Source organism: Amblyomma maculatum, chromosome 5 (genome assembly GCF_055883805.1).
Source record: "Amblyomma maculatum isolate TAMU_Amacu chromosome 5, ASM5588380v1, whole genome shotgun sequence".
Taxonomy (NCBI): domain Eukaryota; kingdom Metazoa; phylum Arthropoda; class Arachnida; order Ixodida; family Ixodidae; genus Amblyomma; species Amblyomma maculatum.
This window is the reverse complement of record NC_139348.1, coordinates 163380272-163400587: the sequence shown is the minus strand read 5'-3', so window position 1 is coordinate 163400587 and position 20316 is coordinate 163380272. Positions and strand designations below refer to the sequence as shown.

At 44.8% G+C, this 20316-nt stretch overlaps 1 protein-coding gene across 1 annotated transcript in view; it reads left to right on the top strand.

Moving 5' to 3' along the window:
* LOC146190185 (TGF-beta-activated kinase 1 and MAP3K7-binding protein 1-like) overlaps positions 1–20131 on the top strand; it is a 64543-nt gene extending 44412 nt beyond the window's left edge. Inside the window, exon 9 of the mRNA XM_084604923.1 lies at positions 5111–20131. Within this exon, the coding sequence (XP_084461049.1) occupies positions 5111–5233 (123 nt within the window). The 3' untranslated portion in view covers positions 5234–20131. The remainder of the gene's footprint in view (positions 1–5110) is intronic.
* Positions 20132–20316: the final 185 nt, after the last annotated feature.

Sequence of the window (20316 nt, the reverse complement as noted above, 5' to 3'; positions counted from 1 at the left end):
TGGTTCGGTCCGTGAGGTTTAATGTCACAAGGCGACTCGGGCTATGAGAGACAACGTAGTGGAGGGCTCCGGAGATTTCGACCTCCTGGGTATCTTTAACGTGCACAGACATTGCACAGGACATGGGCGCCTTTCTTTTTGCCTCCATCGGAAAGGGGCCGCTGCAGCCGGGATTCGATCTTGCATCCTTGGATCCTTGGGTACAGCAGTCCAGTGTCCAAACCACTGCACCACCGTGGTGGGCCATAGGATTTACTGTCTACAAGCGGTTACATATTGTCATGAACTTTCCAGAACATAGACGGAAGAAGAAAATGACCGGTCGGAAAAATCAAATTATCCGGTTTCAGTATATTCGGGTTCGACTGTATCTGGGTTATTTTTACATAGGTGCGATGGGAACGCTGGTACATTCCAAGAACATGATCGTTATAAGTGATATACAGTCAGACCTCGATATAATGAACACGCATATGACAAATTATTTAATATATCCAACTCTTCCAAAATATTTTTGTCAAACACAGGTACTTTTAACTTCCCATAGCGAACGTGTTTCAGCATAAAATGGTCATAACGAACTTCGCGATGCCAAGCACTACCTCCCTTCATTAGCAGAAGGCAGGCTTTGTTGCACTACAAATGTGTTGTGGGATGCAGCAAATGTTCAGGACTACCTCGCAGGTGCTGACAGCGCCACAGATGCTACGTTGGCATTGAGAGTTGACAGCCAAAGAAATTGTTCGCATCTTACAATCGCTGACAGCACCGCTTCGGCAGCGGCGCGATCGATTGTTGTTTTTGTGCTTTTGCCTCTTTGAGTCTTATGCGTTTTAGTGTTAGCAGCGGCCATCGTAGCGTTCGGTGGAGGGCTGCGTCGGTCGTCGTGTCGAGTGTGGTGTGCGGGTGTGCGTAATGCTGTGATGGCGGTGAACGTGCAATTGGATTGGATTGGTAAAACGTTTATTCGGGGCCTGCAGTAGAACGCACTCTCGCGCGCTCGCTCCGGACGGGGCCTACGTCGTCCTCTGGGCACCGGCCGCGCGGCCTGGGTCCCCGCTCGCCGTGGCCGGCTCGCTGGTTCCCTGCCGGGCCAGCGCCTTGATGACCTGCTGGACAACGTGCAAAAAAAGAGCAGCATTGATGTCAAAGACCAAGCTCGAGATAAAATCGGGGCCTTCAGGGCAGTTTACAAGAGGAGACTGATTCACACTCTTCTCGGAAACTTCGCATGAAGCAGGACTTGAAGATCGGCTTGCTGGGAGCGTTAAAGCGGCATGGGACAGCGTGAAAGGCGAAACGATTGCCAACTGCTTTCGGCACGTAGGTTTTGTTCCAGCAGAGGCCCGTGCATCAAGTGATGATGGGGGCGATCCCGACGAAGCAGAAGCAGCTCCGCAAGCTCGATGAGACCTGGAACGATTTTTCGCGTTTTGTTGGTGACATGCCCGCAACAATGACTGTAGAAAACTTTGTAGGCAGCGACGACATCGCAGCGACCACGGCTGTACTGACGGACGCCGAAATTGCTGCGGAAGTTACTGAACATCCTGCAGAAGAAGCTCAGGCTGCACCTGTAAACGATGAGAACATTTCGACTTCACAAGAAGCGCTTGCTGCATTGGATTTACTGCGCCGCCACTGCAGTGTTATTGACGGCAGTGGGTTTGCTCTTGTTGAATGTTTGCAAACTGTGGAACAGGGCGTGATATGGAACGCGATCAACACAAAAAAGCAGGCTGCAATAACGCAGTTTTTTGCACGTAAATAAATTGACATGACCAAGTAAGCACCCTCTGAGTTGCTGTGCCTTCTCTGATTGAATTTTGCTGCTCTTGAATATATTTTCTACGAAATTTTATATTATGTATTATGGATATAGCGAACTATTTTCCAATTTTTTAACTGTTCGTTATAACGAGGTTTCACTGTATCATTATACCTGGTATCGTTATAAATGGACTGCACTGCACTTGTGAAGATCACGACCGTAGTGTTGGGGAAAACCACTAGGTGGCACGGCTGTATGTGTTATGCGCGTCCAGAAAGAGAAGACGCAGCACTCGCAGGCTTGCCCGAAAGATTCCAAATGCTGTGCAGCGCATGTACTCGTTTATTTATTCGTATAAGGTTTGGCAAAAGAATTTAAAAGTAGGCACACCAACCCGCCTGACAACTACATTTATCACTCGAATGCTCGTGTTTGAAGCGCAGTGCGGTGAAGTGCTGCATGAATCAGGTTTCATTTCATCCGTCCGTTGGTCTTTAATATAAGATGATAGCTTACAACTTTATTTTTATCAGTATCTGTGAAATAATAATAAGGGCACACCCACTAAGGGCTTAGTGGTTAAGCGACTGCATATATATACAAATGAGAATACATAAAGGGAGTTGCAGGTAGGATCCATTAACACTTTTTAAGTGCATAGCACTACTAGTCGCAATCACGGGTTTCGCCGGTGTCTGTCCGAAGCCGTGGGTCCACTGTCGCGGGGGGGATTCCGAAGGGGCAGCCAAGTTTATTTATGACAGTCGCGCAGGCTGTCGCACTTCGGAAGTGATGTAGGAACGAATGGAAACGGGCGACGCCAGCGGTTCGGTCCGTTCCGATTCTCGGAAAAGCCGCGCTTCGACTGTGCTACGAAGGAGGCTAGCCAGAGCAGTTAAAAAGCACAGCATAAGCGCAGTGGTTGTGGGTTCGGCACTAACTGCTCTGTCTCTCGGTTTGAGGGGAAAAGGCGCGGAGGCCATAAATCATGGCGAAACACGGACTGGGGAGAATGCGCGGCCGAGGGAGCTGCTGTCGGTGTCTTCTTGGGAAGATGCCTGGACATACGTCCCTTTGAAACCGCAGCCCGCTCGCTACCGACCAAGGGCAGCGATCGGAATGTTTGGGCCTTAGGTTTGTGAGTTGTTTGTTTTGGAAGCGCAACCGTCGGTGCTGTTCGTCTTTGTGACTGCTGGCCACCTCTTGCGTGAGCTGAGGGAAGATATTGGAGAGAGTGTAAATCGAAGATGTGTGTGGTAATGCATGAAAGGTATAATGGTGATAAGCGGTTCTATGCACCTACTTTGTATTTGATTAACTATTCAAATCGGCCATATTTTTTTTTTATCCTTCTGGAGGCAGGATTGTGTGTCTTTTTTTGGCTGAAGCCCGTTACACAAAAAAATATACAAAAGGTTTTATTATATTGTTTGAATATTGTTTTAAGAGATTGCAATTCTTGTATTGCCTTGTATTGACATTGCCTTGCTAAGCAACTCTGGGGATGAACTGCAAATAATGATTGATGACCTAGACAGGAAAAGTAGAAAGGTAGGCTTGAAAATCAATATGCAGAAGACTAAGGTAATGTTCAACAGCCTCGGGAAGGAACAGCAGTTTACATTAGGTAGCGAAATACTGGAAGTAGTAGGCGAATATGTCTACTTAGGACAGGTAGTAACCGCAGACCCGGATCACGAAAAGGAAATAACAAGAAGAATACGATTGGGATGGAGCGCATTTGGCAAGCACTCGCAGATTATGACTAGCAGCTTACCGGTATCGCTCAAGAGGAAAGTATACAACAGTTGCATCTTGCCTGTACTCACCTATGGGGCTGAAACGTGGAGGCTAACCAAGAGAGTTCTACTTAAGTTGAGGACAACCCAGAGGGCTATGGAACGAAAAATGGTAGGGGTAACATTAAGAGATAGAAAGCGTGCAGAGTGGGTCAGAGAAATAACTCAAGTTACCGACATTCTAGTAGAAATTAAGAAGAAGAAATGGACATGGGCAGGACATGTAGTGCGAAGAGAGGATAACCGATGGTCGCTGAGGGTAACAAACTGGATTCCAAGGGAAGGAAAGCGTAGCAGGGGGCGGCAGAAAGTTAGGTGGGCGGATGAGATTAAGAAGTTCGCAGGGGTCAAGTGGATTCAGCTAGCACAGAACCGGGTTAAGTGGAGAAATATGGGAGAGGCCTTCGCCCTGCAGTGGGTATAATCAGGCTGATGATGATGATGATGAATTCTTGTATTGGCCTGGTCGTTAAGTACATGCAAATTTTGCATAAAGTGGGAGGTTCTGATTGATGATGAAATGAAGCATCATAATAGAAAACTTTCTTACCAACACTCATCTGTGTGCACCAATAAGAATTTCCAAGAAAGTGTTTTGTTGCAAAAGCAACATTACGCCAGGTTTCAGCTTGTCGCGTATGCCATAGCCGCGGCCACGAATGACCTTGAAAAGCCGGGCTTAGCAACCGCTTAGCCGAGCTCTGCCAGATGGCGCCGCAGTCGGCACCGTGCCGCTGCCGCTCGCTCCCGCTAGATTTGTGGTCCGCGGGCAGAGGAGCACACATCGAGGTCTCAGCGAGACCTCGGATGGCTGCAGCTACGCCATGAAGGGGCATAGCTACCTCCTCATAAAAAAAAATCAGCCTGCTATGACATTTGAATTTACGTTACCCTTATGCCACGGGCAGGAGCTGCCAACCCGGGTCGCTCCTTTCATATGGGAGGGTGATATCAGAATCAGCCTGCCAGAACCGTTTGCATTCTCGTTACCCCTACAACACGCAGGCACGTCTGTACGGCTTGGTTGAAGCGTGACTTTATATGTGGGCTGGTAGCTTACGCTCTCGCGTCATACCCTTAAGGGATGAGCTTCTTAGATTGATAGGGCTTGAGACGGGAATAATGTAGCATGCAAAAGAAGCTTCCGCCATTGCTTTTGCAATTCAGCTAGGGTTAACCGGAGCTAAACCACAACTAATTTTTTGTTATTGATTTTAATGTAATTTTTGTATGCTTGTTCCTAAATATAAGAACCTCTTGCTTACACTTCAAAGCTTTACATGGTTCTACTATTGCTTAAACATTGCATATTTTTTCCTCTGTCCAGCACCCCTTGTGCTGGCTTGGTATTAAGAATGCACAAAGGAATTTGTTCATTTTATTTAGTCTCGAATTGTCTCTCTGAGTTTTTGGCATAGCGTACATATCTTCACATCAATTTGTTGTGATTTCTTTGTTTCCATAAAAGTTTCTTTTTGTGTTGCTCGCAGAAGTTTCCGCCTTTGGGAACGTATGCGTACACATGGTGTTGTATTCCCAGGTGGTGTCGCTGTGTGAAGAGGAGGCCCCGCCCCCACCTCCTGTGGCACCCTCTGATGGCCGCGTGGATCCCTACGTCGACTTCACTCCCCTCATGCACGCCCTTGAGGCAGTGGCACGTTGACAGGACAGCTTTGAGGACAGTCTTTCCAGCACTGTTAAAGGATGCTATATTAACCACACAGAGCGGTCTCTGAGAGTAGTTTTGTTGTTGAGTGCTTCCACCAAGTGCACTCCTGAGTGTTTGTCTGGATTATTGCAGTCGTGAGCGCTGCATTTTGCAAGGTGATAAGTGTGGCATATACACAGTGCTGCTTTTGCACATTTGCAAAGCCTGGCAATCTTATCACAGCATATAAATTGTCACTGATGCCAGTATACTCCTTGACAACTTTTCTGGCCATGTGACCAGGGCTATGGGGGAGAAGCTTTTGTCACTGTGTTACTACGCCATGTAGCTCTGGCATATCTGGCCTCAGTTTCAGTTCAACCTTCGCTTGAAATTATAGTTTTCGAGCCGCCAACGACGCAAAAATATCTTGACACCTTAAGGCCTAAGTGAATGTTAATTTCCGGTCAGTGAATACCACGCACTTTGTATGTTACCGAAATAAGCGAATTTGTTATAGCGCATAGAAACTGGCTGGTAGAAGCAGCAGAAGCAGCCGAAATACTCTTCAGGAATCTCATTTGCTTGGCATACTTTACTGATTTGAAAATGCACTATACTAATGTTGTATTGGCTTGTGTTGTAGTACCTACAATCGTGATGCAATAATAACGTGAATATTTCCGTAATGGTACAAAAAGGTTCCGAGATCACTGTGGAATCTATACAGCAGAATTGCGAAAGCCTAAGTGTTGCTGCTGCACACGATGCAGCACATTTGCTCTCATTATCATTAGCAACTAAATGCTCCGTCATTATCATCGCTAATGCCATCATTGTCATTGTCACTAATTTCAGCGTCATAGTCATCGCTACTATCATCCTCACGGTATACAAGGAGAATTTTGATGTGTGTTTCACTATCCTGGACGTAGCGCAGTTGGTTAAAGCTCTCTACTGGGGATCCGACGGATGGATGTTCGATTCCTGGTGGAGACTGGGTTTTTATTTTTCTGATGGCATTATTTTCGGTTTTGGGTGATGACATCATTTGATTTTGTGACCGAACGAATGAACGCCAACAGTATGAGCCATTAAAGGCTTTCGCCTTAATATTCCAGAGCACGAACTTCGTGAAGGGACTTATAATCTTCTGCGCATTGCGCTGATGCATTTCAGCTCTGTAGCTTTAGTTGCATAGCCAGAAAAAAGTTGTCAGGGAATATGTTAGTATTTTTCAGCCTGCACTCTGTGGCAACTGTGATCGAAAACCCAGGCTCCAAACGTGTGATTGACTTACTGGCAGACATGATTTGTATCAGTTTCTATGCACATCAATGAAATTCTCATTTTCAGCTGAAGGAATTTCATGCGAGGGCTTTTCCTTTTACTTCGTTAATACCTTCATAAATTTTTGAAACCTAAAGGGCACCAAAATTAGTTCGAACGGTGTAGAAATTTGAAATAGTCAGGGCCTGTTTATCACCCTTTATGTGGATGGGACCAATGTGTCAGTTCAAGTGAACTGGTAGTTGATATTTATCAATTCTAAATTGATGAAAGGCCTACATGTATTTGTAATATTTATTTCATTTCTTCTTGAAAAGCAATCCTTAGACGCCTGTGACACACAACGCCCACAGACAGAGTTCTCATTCAACCAGTCCGGGAAATTGCTCTGGGCTTTTCGCGGGCTTTCATGGCGTCTTGCCCTATCAAGTCCTGGAGCATCAATGGACAAGAAGTGGAAGCTGTGCCAGATTTTCTGTTCTTGGGCGCCAAGATTACCTCGGAAGGAGACTGCAGCCATGAAATTAGGAGACGCCTGCTTCTGGGAAAGAGAGCAATGGTTAGCCTTGACCGCCTAGTAAAGAGCAGAGACATTAGTCTACCAACCAAGATCCGTATAACCCGTGCTATGGTCTTTCCAGTTGTGATGTATGGATGCGAGAGTTGGACTGTGAAAAAGGCTGACCGCCGAAGAATTGACGCGTTTGAATTGTGGTGCTGGCGAAGACTCTTAAGAGTTCCTTGGACTGCCAGAAGATCAAATCAGTCGATATTGTCGACCATAAACCCTGACTGCTCATTGGAGGGTCAAATTCTAAAGTTAAAGCTCAGCTACTTTGGTCATCTGATGAGAAGAGAGGAGTCGCTGGAGAAAGATTTGATGTTGGGGAAGGTTGAGAGTCGCCGGAGAAGGGGTAGGCAGCGAACGCGATGGTTAGATGGCATTCTCGAGGCATTGCAGATGAAGCTATGTGATGTTAAGAAGATAGTGAGAGACCGGAAAGCGTGGCGTGACATGGTCCATAGGGTCACGAAGAGTCGGACACGACTGAACGCCTGAACTGAACTGACTTTCGCGGGCTTTAGCAAACTTTCATCTGTCTGAATGGGTTCAAATCAGTAATTATAGATCGGTTGTGATTGGTAATTTAACTTGCAGTAAACTGTGTCAGTTTGTGTTGTATGCACTGTCTCGCATGGCAATCTGTTGCTAGAAAGTAGAAACCTGTTGTGTCTGTAAGTTGGCATGACCAAACATGCTTTTAACTATTAATACTGCCTTTGTTAAGGCAGTTTCACTGTGTTACTTTCGTTTGTGGCCCTTTGGGGTTGATTAGAGCCATAGCTCCAGCTCTACTTGATGACTGCGCAAGCAAGCACAACGATTTATTGTTAGATCAGCTTATCTGTGCTTTTTTTTGGTGGGGCAAGATATTCATACTTTTACCTCTTGCATGTGCAAAGTTTACTTAGCATCATCACTGACTGCACTATGGTCGCTCAGAGAGAAGGTTGATGCAGGATTGGTAATATGCAAAGTGTGCACTAAATGGATCACATGGAGAAAAAGGGTCCTGCATTCTATGACCCTTGTCATCTTGGCCGTGCCAATGTGGAAATATGCTGTATTCATCAGTTTTCTCATAAGCTGCAACTCACTGTGGGACCAGGAACAAATGTGGGTGCCATGTTGTCACATTGTTGCACACTAAATTTGTTTGCTTTCATAGTGAAGAGCTTTTATCTGGTGCATGGCTTTGAAATTAGGCCTTTGTGTGCAATTTTTTTGGTAAAAGTGAAGAGGCTGGCAGTGTTCTTCATGGCATCCTAATTCTGTGGCTCTTATCTAGGCTCAAGGCTATGCAGTGTCCGCTTCGAAAGCGTCTTTCTCCACATGCCAGCCTCAGTGCTTTTTCCAAAGCCTGTGCTGAGGAGCTTCAAAGCTGTTCATCCCATGTCCTTTGTGTGTCCTACAAATGATTTTTAGAACAGTCAAGTGTCTGCGCTTTCTCTTTTCCATATATTTTCCACCTAGTAATTTGCGGCCATTCCAGATTTTGGTGAAGGGCTGTGAAGTGTGAAAAGATGAGATTACGAATGACGTCCTGATAATTTTACTGTTTTTTCAAAATGATAAAGTGCATTCAGAGGAATGTGACATTCACCGAAGAAGTGCATCTCTCTCTGTGGGCTTTTGTTAAGTTGATGGGACGCATTCTCACTGGTGTCGTAGTCGAAGCAGCTTCGATCGCTGACTGCAGTGCCAGTAATGTAAAATTTGAAACGTGGCCTGATCCTGCATACAAGTGAAAGCAAACATATTTAATGAAGCCCTTGCTCATCTCACTGCTGCAATGTTTTCTGTGCATGTAAAGAAATTCACCCAGTACTGAACACAGGCATACTTTAACACTGTATAAATATGGACATTTATGGAGAGTAACATTGCAGTACAGTACCTGTGACAGGTACCGGAAAAATGCTTTTTCTGTGTAAATGAAATACAGTCGAACCCGGATATATCGAATTTTGGTTATATCGAACTCACGGAATATCCCCTTGAAAATCCCATGTAAAAGTATAGGAAAGCCGCGCCATATATCGAACTCAGTTTCACCGGTCGTTCGATATATCGAACTCCGCACCACGCACTGGAAAATGTGCCTTTCCCAAAGACGATCGCATCATCCTCGTCCGTTTGCCGCGTGACGTTTTCAAGCCACGCGCGGAAGTAATGAGAGGGGACAGTTCGACTAGGGCAGCACCGCGCCCTTTCCCTAAAGGCGCGCGCATTTGCGGTTATCGTTTCCAGCACATGACGTTTGCAAGCCATGTGCATGAATGAACCAGAGAGAACCGGTGGTAACGAGAGGGGGAAAACGCGACAGACCGAAGCGTAAGGGCGTGCTCATTCTTTTGCCGGGCTACCTCTCTTCTTTCTCTTTCCCGGCCTTCGTTCGCAGTAGCACGCGCTACGCATGCACCAAGCCAGCTCAGCCCGTTTTGTGACAGAACATCGGACGCTTTCTCCAGCGTGTGTTGCGAACCCTCTGCGCGGCGGCTGACGTGGCTGTGGCGCCTGCAGAAGTTAGGCGGCAGATCTATCTTTTTTTTTTTAATTTTTTGCGTAGCCTAAAATATGGCGTTACGAAGCGGCATGTTTTTTTTTTTTTTTTTTTTTTTGCGGGAGTCGTTTAACTTTGCATGTATGAATCAACGAAAGCACGCGGTCAGCTGCGATCATGACACCGCCTTTTGTAGCTACTGTATCACGCTTTCCAATGATTTTGTGGCAGTGGGCTACGCCCGCCCCGCGCGGCGTGATAAATCGAACCAGGCTTGTGCAATCAAGCTATCACGGGCAGTCCGCCAAGTTCGCTCCCCGCCGCCGCAGGAGCTATCAAAAGATAAACACGCAGCGACGTTATCGCTGCGCAGCATCTCTGCACGCTGCCAAGAAATGAGCTGTCGATGAGACGACCGAAACGGAGTACGGCATGCAAGCGAAAACGCTCGCGATTTCTGTCTGCCGCGGCGACACAAACTTGTTTTGAGCTGCCACGGTGGCTCGAACGGCAGAGGGACGCAGTTCCAACAAGTTGGAAATTTTTTGCTCTGACGCTGCCGCTCGTCGCTGAGATCGCTGAATCGCTTGCATGTGAGCGAGCTGGCCTTAACGCTTTCTTTTTTTCCCCCGAATTCTTAAGTGCAAAAGTGGAGGGTGGGTTCATTATGCGAGTGAGTTGATTACGGGACAAATACGGTATCGTTTTTTTTGCATCGTAAGTGCCGTCCCAAGCCGATTTCTGTTTATCGAATTATCGATATATCGAACTATTTCGCGATCCCCTTCGAGTTCGATATATCCGGGTTCGACTGTATATAAGTTCAGGTAGTCACATTGAAAAGCCTAAGATTTACTGGACATTTCAGCTGGGTTGGATCCCGCCATACACACGCAAGTACACCAACATGCAGCAAGTTTAGAGGGTCGCATTGAAAAACGTAACTGATTCATTTGCCATTAAGTCATGGCATGACCTTTGTCAAAAATAGATGTTCTGAAATGCTTGTAAGCGTATTTGTTACAGATGCAACAGTGACAGAAGACAGTTGAAAAAAAAAAAAAGAAAAACGAAATAGAGAGACGGGGGGAAAATAGAGGAAGCTGTCCAGCACTATACCAGCACACAAAAGGGGAGAAGTGGGCAATTGTGACAGCTTGGGGTGTATCGAGGCTAAAGAACAGCCTCAGAAAGGAGCAGCAGTTCGACTTAGGACAGGTAGTAACCACAGATCCAGACCACAAAAGCACATTTGGCAAGCACTCACAGATTATGACTAGTAGCTTGCCAGTATCGCTCAACAGGAAAGTATATAACAGGTGCATCTTACGGTACTCGCCTATAGGGCTGAAGTGTGGGGGCTAACAAAATGGTTCTACCTAAGTTGAGGACAACACGGAGAGCTATGGAATGGAAGATGGTAGTGTAACCTTAAGAGTTAGGAAGTGTGCAGAGTGGGTCAGAGAAATAACTCAAGTTAACAACATTCTAGTCGAAATCAAGAAAAGTAGGCATGGGCAGGGCATGTAGTGCGAACAGAGGATAACCGGTGGTTGCTAAATTGGATACCAAGGGAAGGAAAGCATAGTAGGGGGCGGCAAAAAGTCAGGTGGGCGGATGAGATTAGGAAGTTCGCATGTGTCAAGTGGATATCGGGTTAATTGTTAAATATGGAAGAGGCGTTTGTGCTGCAGTGGGTACAATGTGGCTGCAGTAACCGATTATGATGCCCCTTCATGTAATATGTTTTAAGGAGTGTTGTGTCCCGTGCATTCCCATGTTACATGGTATGCATTCGGCCTGTCGTCAAACCATGGGCATGCGGTATTATCACATTCTGAGAAAATGATGTTATTTATACAAGGAAGGTGTCCATCTGGAGTTGCCTTCAGCCTTTATCTTCCTGCATGCTCAGCCAAAAAGCTAGAACTGAGGGAAAAAGGATTGGTGCATTTGTCTTTGGTACTGTAGTCTAGAACTGTAGGCTTTGTATACTCAAAGTTTGACAGAGTGGACGAGACTTTCATAGCTGGCTCGGTTAACATACTGTCAAGTGAGGTTATCGACCCTCTTGAGTGTGCCATGTGACTTGGTATTTGATCGTGGAGTTTGTGCTTTCTCTGCTTTATGCAAGTTCCCGTAGCCTTTTATATGTCCAAGAGGAGCCAACATGCCGAGTCGGTGATGATGTGAAGGCATTGGCTCGTAGAATTTTTGTCCTGGTTGTCGAGTGCTGTCGCTGCCACCTATGCTTCGAAAACCATGCCCTTAGCCAGGGTCATACCTCTGATTTCTTGGTAGTCTGGTTAATGACGGCTATCGCCGCCGTCTTCCTGGTGTTGTTTGTACAAAGTGCAGCGTCTGCATGGACTGCCCCGCAACTCTTTCCTAGTGTTTCCTAAATGTAGTTGACTTGTGCTTCTCTGCAACCCTCATATGAGTGGATGTACTTGTTTTTTGTGATCAGGGACACACGGATATTTGCTGTGTCCTCTAGTGCTAGATTAATTGTGCTCTAGATTGGCTGTGGGTCTGTGGGGTAACCTATGCACGAGGACTTGTTTTTCTATCGCAGTTCGATACGGGTGATCTTTTTAAGACATTGGGACGGCTTTTTGTATTTCGTCAAAGATATTTGTGCATTCCTAGTGCTTCCAGCTGATCATTCGCAGCATATGATGGGAGTTCCAGGGCGTTCTTATGTATCATTTCATCATACATGGAGCATTCTTCTTCGAGAAGTGGCATGAAAGGGAGGCCATATAATATTCTGCTGATGACTAGTGCCAGTACCAAATATATTGTGTCCTTTTTTTTTCTCATCCCTTTTCTTGCTATGTGCCATATCATGCATGATACTTGCACAGTGGATGTATTTGGGAGCATGATGGTGTGCATGACGTTCCTTATTTATTTATTTATATAGAGTACCTACAGTGCCCTCGCTGGGGCATTATTGTAGGGGGGAAAACAACATAAATAGAAACTGACATGTAGTACTGTCACCTTGAAGTGAGAGTCCAAGGATGCAAATGAGTGGAACTTCACAAATTGGCTCCCCTTGAATGTTAAAGATTAAGGGATCTGGAGTTGTTTAGTTCTAGCCTTTGATACAAATGATTTCCAATTTTTCTGATTTTAAAAGGTAGGCTATGTTACTGGTGTCGTGTCACATTCTAAGCTTCCTCAAGCTTCTGAATGAAAAAGAGGACTCTGAACCATTATGACTGCATCAATCATCGTACAGACCTTAGAGCGAAGTTTATTGCAATGTTTACATCTTATGACTTAATCATCATTTACGTTCAGTGAAGTTCGTCAAGGCATGAAGTTGGACTGGCTTGGTTCTGGTTCACCATAACTGAAAGTTCAGCAGAGCAATACAAAAGGAAAACTAAGTGCATCAACCAAGCAAGCGCCTACTCAACACCACCGCACAGAAATCACGGCAGGTGCAGATAGGTTGTGGCAAAGGAAATGGTATTTCTCCAGATAAACAATCTCTTTTTCTGGCATTGCTACCATAGGATGCTTGCACAATCAACAAGCGTTACTCTATCACGGTTCTTCTTTATGTATTGTAGCCTTAGAGATTGTGCTTGCGCTGTCCCTTCTGGCAGTCTCTGAAAAAAGAAATGAGAGCAGTGTGAGGTTACTCATAGTGGCTGGCATCTATAATGACTCGGCGCACTCTCTCAGCTGATGACTGTTTGAGCGACCGCATGCTTTGCACACGAGCTTGACCTTGTCAACACCTCCGTTACCGCTTTGGCCATCAGTATACCATGGCATGTCTTCACTTCTGCCCTTGGAAGCCAAGCGTCTCGTAAATGCATCATGCTTCCTTAGTCCGTCATTAACACATATACCTGTTTGATCAACTTACGAGTGGCCACAAGAAAGCGGAATGTGATATACGATACCCTCCTGGCAAGGTACAAAGCCAGTCAAACATTTCTTCTTGCCCCCCTTTCATTTTTCTTGGAATCTCATTGACTTGTTTGCACTTTTTTGTCAATTTGTGCGGTTCCAAAAAAATGACACGAACACCTGCTCTAGTGCCAATCTTCTTGACCTTGAGCACAATTCCACTGACATCTGGAATCACCACTGTCGGTGCCTTTTGCTTTTTTTTTTCTGCTTAATATCTACATCACCATAAATTTAAGCCAGAAGCTTCTCAGAAATTAATAGCAATACTACAGTTAAGTACAGTATATGCCTCAATCGGCCTCCTAACCTCACTAAGCCCTATGACATCTCATTTCATACCCTCTAGTTCCTCTAACAGCACTGCTAAACTAGCTTCACTAGCTAGGGTTCTAGCGTTAAACGTTGCCAGGGTCAGTTGGGCATGTACTGTGTTATCGAGGTTTACCGGAGAGGCGAGAACTAGGAGCAGGTTTCCTTGTCAATAAGTATATAGTGGGTAATATAGATGAATTCTATAGTATTAATGAGAGGGTGGCAGGCATTGTAATTAGGCTTAATAAGCGGTATAAACTGAAGGTTGTACAGGCCTATGCACCTACATGTAGTTACGATGACCAGGCAGTTGAAAGCTTCTATGAAGATGTAGAATCGGCAATGCGAAAAGTAAAGACGCAGTAATGGGCGACTTCAGTGCCAAGGTAGGGAAAAAGCAGGTAGGAGACCAGGCAGTAGGTGACTATGGCATTGGTTCTAGGAATAGCAGGGGGAGTTACTAGTTGAGTTTGCAGAGTGCAATAACTTAAGAATCATGAATACCTTCTTCAGCAAACGGAAGAACTGGAAATGGACATGGAAAAGTTCTAACGGGGAGACTAAAAATGAAATTGACTTCATGCTGTGTTCAACCCCCGCAATTATGCAAGATGTAGAGGTAATCGGGAAAGTGCGATTCAGTGACCACAGGATGGTGAGGTCTCGAATTAGTCTAAATCTGAAGCAGGTATGCAACAGATTAGTAAGAAAGAAGTCCATCAACGAATTAGCGGTGAGGGGGAGAGCAGAAGAGTTCAGGATCTTGCTACAGAATAGATATTCAGCTTTAACTGAGGATGGCAACATTACCTTAGAAGAAATGGACAATAATTTGAGATATCATTACTGAGTGTGCTGTAGAAGTAGGCAGTTGGATAGTTAGAGAGGGTACCGGTAAGCTGTCTAAGGAGACGAAAGATTTAATAAAGAAACGCCAGAGTATGAAAGCTTCCAATCCAACAGACCAGATAGAATTTGCAGAGATATCAAAGCTAATCAATAAGCTCAAAGTGGCCGATATAAGGAAGTATAACATGGAGAAAATTGAGCATGCTGTAAAGAACAGGGAAAGCCTTAAAGCGGTGAAGAAGAAATTGGGCATAGGCAAAAATCAGATGTATGCGCTAAGGGACAAGGCGGGCAACGTCATCAAGAATATGGACAAGATAGTCAAAGTAGCTGAGGAGTTCTATACTGATCTCTACAGTAGCCAATGTAATCAGGACTGTAATGAGATTGGCGGTAGGGAAAAACAGTTAGACATTCCACCAGTGACGAAGGATGAGGTTAAGAAAGCAATAGAAACAATGAAAAGGGGGAAAGCAGCTGGAGAGGATCAGATAACTATAGATTTGTTGAAGGACGGGGGGGGGGGGGGATATCATGCTAGAAAAACTGGCCACCCTGTATACGCAGTGCCTGGTGTCATCGACGGTACCGGAACCATGGCAGAACGCAAACATTATCCTCATTCATAAGAAAGGGGACACTAAGGACCTTAAAAATTACAGACCAATCAGCTTACTGTCTGTTACGTATAAGGTATTTACTAAGGTAATCGCTAATAGAATCAGGACAACCTTCGACTGCAATCAAGCAAAGGATCAAGCAGGTTTTCGGAAACTGTGCTCTACTATCGATCATATCCATACCATTAACCAGGTGATAGAAAATGCTCGGAATATAACCAGCCCTTATACATAGCATTCATTGGTTACGAAAAAGCATTTGACTCAGTAGAAACCTCGGCGGTGATGCAGGCATTACGAAATCAGGGGGTAGACGAGTCGTACTTGAAATTCCTGGAAGATATATAATGGCTGCACAGCAACCATAGTTCTGCATAAAGAAAGTAACAAAATTCCCATAAAGAAAGGCGGTAGGCAAGGAGACACGATCTCCCCAGTACTATTCACAGCTTGCTTAGAGGAAGTATTCAGACTTGGAACGGGAGCAGTTAGGGATAAGGGTAGATGGAGAATACCTCAGTAATCTGCGCATTTCTGATGATTTTGCCTTGCTATGTAACTCAGGAGATGAACTGCAAAGATTGATTGGTGATCTAGATAGGAAAAGTAGAAAGGTAGGCTTGAAAATCAATATGCAGAAGACTAAGGTAATGTTCAACAGCCTCAGGAAGGAACAGCAGTTTACGTTAGGTAGCAAAGCACTGGAAGTAGTAGGCGAATATGTCTACTTAGGACAAGTAGTAACCGCAGATGTGGACCATGCAAAGGAATTAACAAGAAGAATAAGACTGGGATGGAGTGCATTTGGCAAGCACTCGCAGATTATGACTAGCAGCTTACCGGTATCGCTCAGGAGGAAAGTGTACAACAGTTGCATTTTACCTGTACTCCCCTATGGGGCTGAAACGTGGAGGCTAACCAAGAGGGTTCTACTTAAGCTGGCAACGCAGAGGGCTATGGAACGAAAAATGGTAGGGGTAACATTAAGAGACGGGAAGCGTGCAGAGTGGGTGCGAGAAATAACTCAAGTTACTGACATTCTAGTGGAAATCAAAAAGAAGAAATGAGCATGGGCAGGACATGTAGTGCGAAGAGAGGATAACCGATGGTCACTTAGGGTAAAAAACTGGATTCCAAGGGAAGGAAAGCGTAGCAGGGGGCGGCAGAAAATTAGGTGGGCGGACGAGGTTAAGAAGTTCGCAGGGATCAAGTGGATGCAGCTAGCACAGAACCGGGTTAATTGGAGAAATATGGGAGATGCCTTTGCCCTGCAGTAGGTATAGTCAGGGTGATGATGATGATGACTACGGTTCACAAGCTTAGAGTGGGCAGAGTATAGTGCATAAAGCCTTGCTGTGAGCGAGACGCATACCTCCAGCACAAATGGTCCGCCTTGATTATTAAGACCAAGTCCTCAGGAAATTTGTTCGTCAATTCAAAGACACTGAGAATTTGCCTGAAGATAGCAAGCATACTCCTATAGTAAGCATGGCAAAAAAGTGCAAGCAAGTAAATAAAGTTCAAAGAAAAAGGGGTGTAAAAAGAAATATTGGATTTGCTTTGCGCCTTGCTAGAAGAGCTTTGTATATGACATTCTGCTTTCCTACATTGATCAACCGGGACCAAGTGTTAACCACTCCGAGATTCTTGGCTTCTAAGCTAGGACAGAAACAAGGACATGGCACGGTGTCCTGACTGCCGAAGTGATAGTGGAGGTCAGTTTCCTGTGCAAAGCGTGCAGTTATTCAAACCAGGGTGTTGAACGGGAACCAAACCCAAATTTTTGCCCAGAACCGAACCGAACCCGAACTGGAACAAATGAGAGGAACTGTTCCGAACCGGTTCGTGGTACGGTTCCAACCCACTTTTGCTGGCAACTTACTTTATTACGTTTTCTTTTATCGTTGCTTGTAAAGCGCTCCTCTTACTTATTTCCAAAACGCCACTGCACACCGCAAATATCACAACCATACTGAAAATTCGTCCCTTGCAGAAAGATGACTAGAACAAAGGAAAATAAGTTGCCAAATGCATGTGACCAACCTTAGGTATGGGGCCATCGTTACATCCCGAACGGGTGGCCGCTGCACTTCGCGGAGAAAGTTGCTGCATTCGAGAGCCTACTTCCTAAGCAGTGAAATAATAGCATGCAATTCGTAAGTATAGTTACATATTTAGATAAATAAATATATAACCGTGTACAACTCAAAAACAAAATGATGAATCTGTTAAAAAATGTGGTAAATCATTTTATTTACATGTCGTTCGACGAAGTCGCAATCAGTCGCATGGCACGTGCAGAGCAGTCTTATGCGATGCGGCGCCAGCAGATACAATTTGGTTGACTGAGAGTTTAGAATGATAAGCCGACGCTGATGAAGGGAACGCCGCCTTTGGTAGCAATTTACCAGCTTGTACTTTAGTTGTATTTGAACTTTAGGACAAAGGTGATTCCATAGGTCGATTTCCCCTTTTGTCCCTAGCAATGTCTGCTGGTTTTATTTCCCTTGGCAAGTCAAATATGCCAGGAGTGAAGCTTCGATGTTCAAATGTGAATACTGACTGGGCAAAGCAAGGAACTTAATGGAATTATTGGTAGGAGTATTAATTCACAAGCTCTGTTTGGTGTGCTACCTTTTCGGCCCGTACAACTATGGTGTCAAAAAAAAAAGAACGCATTTCATCGTTTTACGCACTATCACTGATGCAAACACCTAAGATAGTCTAGAAAAGTTGCACTAAAAGCTAGAAGTTCACTATTTAGAGAAAACGTATCTAATTAGTATCCTAATCTACAGGTTTCGTGGTGACGAAGAAGGTCAGGACAGACACCTTGAAAAGCAGGGAGAGGAACGAGGTCAAGCCGACTGAAGGAGACTAGGCCCTAAGAAAAAAAAAAACAAGAAGGAAAGGCAGTATTTGAGAAATCGGTGAACTGTAGTGTGAGACCCTCGATATCACTTTACTCTGACCAGTGAGGAAAGGTGCCATCAAAACAGCATTTGTTCACCACATGGAACCATTTTCGTAGGATTGCCAGCGCAATCAAGTATCGCAACAGGTTGCAGCAGAATCTCCCCTTATGTTAAGCTTACAAGCTGAGGATGAGCTTGAAGCGTCTCTTATGGTAAGTGAAGAAGACTGCCTGCAAGCAATCGGAGATAGCGGCAGTTCTCTCAAAATTGAAGTACACAGCCAGATCTACGCATTTGAAAAGGTGCCTATAATGAGCAAAGACTCAAGTATTTTCAAATTTTTGGAGGAGGTGAAGTTGCGGTGTCCAGAACTATATTCACTAGCTAAAGTAGCACCATCTACACAAGTCAGCGTCGAGAGAGCATTTTCTGGACTAAAGTATATATCCTCTCTTGTCATCGAATCCGGATGACTTCAACAACTTTCGACAATGTCCTCCTCCTTCGGTCTTTCTAGGCTTGCAAATAAAAAAGTTGGCAGTATTTACTGAGCACATAAAATATTTGCGAAAAGCCATGGTGTCATGCCATGCTTGTAAATTATGCGACTAAACATACCAGTCTAGTTTCGAAGTGGCTATAGAAGTTATATAGCACGTCTATGCAGGCAATGATGACACGCAACAAGACGGTGGTCATATCAAGTCATGGCTACTTGAGTGAAACAGTTAATTATGCCGGTTCTCTGGCAAATACGATAAAGACTCCAACCCCAATACGTGTTCGAGGGGACTTTTATCTGCGCCTTTCGGGCCACAACACACAGATGCCTTCGCATTTCACCTCCATAGAAACGTGAAATGCAAAGGCGCTCACGTGTTGTGCGATATTAGTCACGCATGTGGTATATTCATCGTTAGTCTCGAGGTGTGTGCTTGGCTCGACCTGGATTTGATTTCAAAGTCCTTTAGTGGGACTTTGAAATCAGCCGGACGAAATATTGTTGTACATGTACTAGGCAAGGTTTTGCTCTAAACTAAAATTCATGTGAAATTGTGTACCCAAAAAGCGCAGCAGGAAACGATTTGTTTCAACTTTCGGCGCGTAATAGCTTTAATTGGTTATGCGCCAATGAAAATATTATTTCCCCCAACCCTACTCTAATCGTCGGTCGCTCATCATAGACAGTTTGCTGAGGTCTGCACAACCGATTGGAGCCCGTCTTATCTGACGACAGACAATACATGAACTATTATATGAACATTCTTGCTTTTGTTATATACTGGAACAGAAAAGAAAACTCAGTATTTTTTAAAAACGTGCAGTGAAAAAAAAAAAAAATACACTTCAAGTTTTTTTTTTTTTCTGAACCCGTTTGAACCGGTTCTGGCAGGGTCGAATTGGTTTGAACCGGAACGGAATGGGCCCCCGGAGCCAAAACCGAAAGGTGTGAGCCCGAACCCGAAAAAGTTCCGGTTCTACAACCTGGTTCAAAAAGTGATCAGTTGAGAGAGTGCGGTGAGCCATTATAGATGTCCCCCATTTTTTTTAACTGCCTGCAGAGACAGTCCAAACCCAATCTCTAAGGCAGCAAGATCATAAAGAACTGGAATAAAGTCATGCGTGAGGTCGGTGAAGTTTCTTCAGTATGCAAAGGAGTAATGGTTGTGTAAGCATTCTTTGGTAGAAATGCTAGAAAAAAAGAGATTGCCTTTCTGGAGAGATAGCATTTTTATCATTGTCTATCTGCACCTCCAGTGATTTAGTGCTTGGTTGATGCGTTTTGGTTTCCTTTTTTATTGCTTCACATGCAATAGAATGCCAGCAGGTAGTAGCGCTCATGTTGTGTCCTGTTCTGTGTAATTTTCAATTATGCTTAGGTTCAATGCGTCTATATCCATGTAGATTAATAAAAGATTAGTTTGGAAACCAGACTGCACAGGCTTGTTACGATTAAGATTGTATAGCAGTCTTTTGCTGCAGCTTTCTCATGGCATCATAAATAATGGGCTTTGGGTAGCGCTGTCAAACCAAACCCTAGCGGAGTTTCCCGTGTTTAGAAGTGAAGTCCTCCTCGCAGGAGCATATGCGCTTGGATCCAAGAGTCCGTAGTT